This window comes from Tetrahymena thermophila, assembly GCF_000189635.1.
Source record: "Tetrahymena thermophila SB210 genomic scaffold scf_8254699, whole genome shotgun sequence".
Lineage (NCBI taxonomy): Eukaryota > Ciliophora > Oligohymenophorea > Hymenostomatida > Tetrahymenidae > Tetrahymena > Tetrahymena thermophila.
In genome coordinates, this window is record NW_002476465.1 from 1 (window position 1) to 2,465 (window position 2,465).

At 21.5% G+C, this 2,465-nt stretch overlaps 1 protein-coding gene across 1 annotated transcript in view; it reads left to right on the plus strand. All coding sequences in view use genetic code 6, as the record gives it.

Moving 5' to 3' along the window:
• Positions 1–1,809: 1,809 nt before the first annotated feature.
• The window catches only part of TTHERM_01348950 (aldo/keto reductase family oxidoreductase), a gene marked incomplete at both ends in the record, with an annotated part of 858 nt that continues 202 nt past the window's right edge, over positions 1,810–2,465 (plus strand). The window contains one exon of the mRNA XM_001012550.3: positions 1,810–2,465. This exon is cut by the window's right edge and continues 202 nt beyond it. Within this exon, the coding sequence (XP_001012550.3) occupies positions 1,810–2,465 (656 nt within the window).

A 2,465-nucleotide genomic window follows, 5' to 3' on the forward strand; every position in this document is an offset into this window, starting at 1 on the left:
CAAATAAACTGCTTTTATTAAGTGTAAATTTTAATAGCAAAAAATGAAGAAAAAGTATCAAATAATACAAAATGAATAATAAATAATTAATTAAAAATTTAAATGAAAATTAAGTTAAAATAATAGCTAAGAGATTTTTGTTTTAATAAAAATCATTAAATAATAATGATAATTTCTATAATAAAAATTATTTATTTAAATAAATTGAAAATTAAATATACAAAAAATATTAATAATAAAAAAAAGAATATCTTTTAATTAAATATACTTGAGATCAAGATGGAGAATCTAATGAGATAATAGTGAAGAGCTTAAAAACTTTTTTTATAAATTAAAATAAATTTAAAGGATATTAATATAAAAATTAATAATTACTTCTTCTAATTAGTTATATTTTTTAATCTATTATATCATTTATTTATTTTTCAAAAATATTGAATAGCAATTTATTAAATTTGATTAATTTATTAATTAATTATAATATCACAGAAAAATTAATTTAACATTCATTATTTAAACTTAATATTTGTATTTAAAACAAACGCTTAAAAATATATATAGTAGGAATTAGAGATGGTCAGTTATTTATTTAGTCCTATTTGAAAAAATTCTAGTATTTAATGTTCTTAAATTTTATCAAAATAATGTTTATAAATAGATTTTTCTGTTTTAGTTCACTAATTTTAGGAATATTTATAATATCTCTAATATAGCAAGATGCCATACAAAAATTTTAAGTTTGTACGCCACTTTTTATGAAATAGATTTTTTTATTAATTTATTAAAAATTTTAATATATATATATTATAATAGAATTATTGTTAATTAATAATTTAATTTATTATAATTTCAAAATAAATAATTTTTTTACATCAAAATTTTTTAATTTTTCTAAATTTTGTGTAATGGGGTAGACAAAATACAGGAAAGAGAATTTACAATCGGAGCATTTTTAGATATTTGGTTAGCTACTTCCCCAATTACCATAGAACCAGTTGGTTAACCCCCCCAAAACATTTTCGCTTAAGCTTTTTATACACGTTAGGTTTATTAACAATGGATAATTGTTAAATATTTTAAAAAAGAGAGGGAAAATAAATCTATTTTATGACCACAGAACCAGTTGGTTATCCCTCAAAACTTGTTCGCTTAAGCTTTTTATACGTGTTAGGTTTATTAAAGATGGATAGAAGTTAAATATTTTAAAAAAGAGATTGAAAATAAATCTATTTCAGGATATTAAATTTAAAAGAATTATAACTTGGCTTAAGTAAAAACTTGAATTATGTAAACACAGTTATAATCTTATTTTGAAGAATAGAATTATAATAATAATAATAATATGACTTTAGGTAAAATTTTAATAATGGGAAATAAAATTATAATGTTCTTAATTTTATAATAATTTGTTTAAATAAATTAAATCTTTAATAATCTATTTCCTGATATTAAATTTAAAAGAATTATAACTTGGCTTAAGTAAAAAATTGAGTTTTGTAAACACAGTTATAATCTTATTTTTAAGAATAGAAAAAGAAAGATATGACTTTAGGTAAAATTTTAATAATGGGAAATAAAATTATAATTTACTCAATTTGATAATAGTTTGTGAAAATAAATTAAATCTTTAATTATATTTTTATTAACTATTTATTTCATTATTATAATTTATCAGATGTTACAAGCTCATATTTCTGGATTTGTTCTTTATTTATTAATTAAATATGAAAATTTTATTATTATTATTATGTTTTAATCTAAAACAAAACAAAATAAAACAAATAAATTTTATAACCTAATAATAATAAAATGAATTAAGCAGCACACTCTAGTAAACTCAACAATGGCTAAATTATGCCATTAGTTGGATTAGGAACCTATTTACTTAATAGTAAAGAAGAAATGACTAATTTGCTCAGAACTGCATTAGATGCAGGATATCGCCATATTGATACTGCAGTCAATTACTAAAATGAAGCTATGATAGGAGAATCTCTAAAAACTATTTTTAAGGAGGGAAAATATAGTAGAAAAGATCTCTTTATTGTCAGCAAGGTATTTCCTAACAAGGGAATCAACATGCTTGAGTCTGTTAAAAAATCACTTAAGGAATTGTAACTTGACTATGTAGACTTATACTATTTACATTTCCCTCTTGGTTTCCTAAGTGAGAAGGAAGAATTCGTTCATTTACCTGTCCATGTAGCATGGGCTCAGCTTGAAGAAGCTCATAGATTAGGTTTAGCTAAATCTATTGGTGTATCAAACTTTAATGTTATGGCTCTTGCCGATCTTCTTAGCTATGCTAAAGTAAAGCCAGTTTCAAACTAGGTTGAAGTCAGTGTTTTTATTTAGCAAAAGAACCTAATTAAATTTTGCTAAAGATTTGGAATTCATGTCACTGCCTATGCACCCTTAGCAAAATACACTGATGTTGAGTCAAATCCTATTCTTCAAAAGATTGC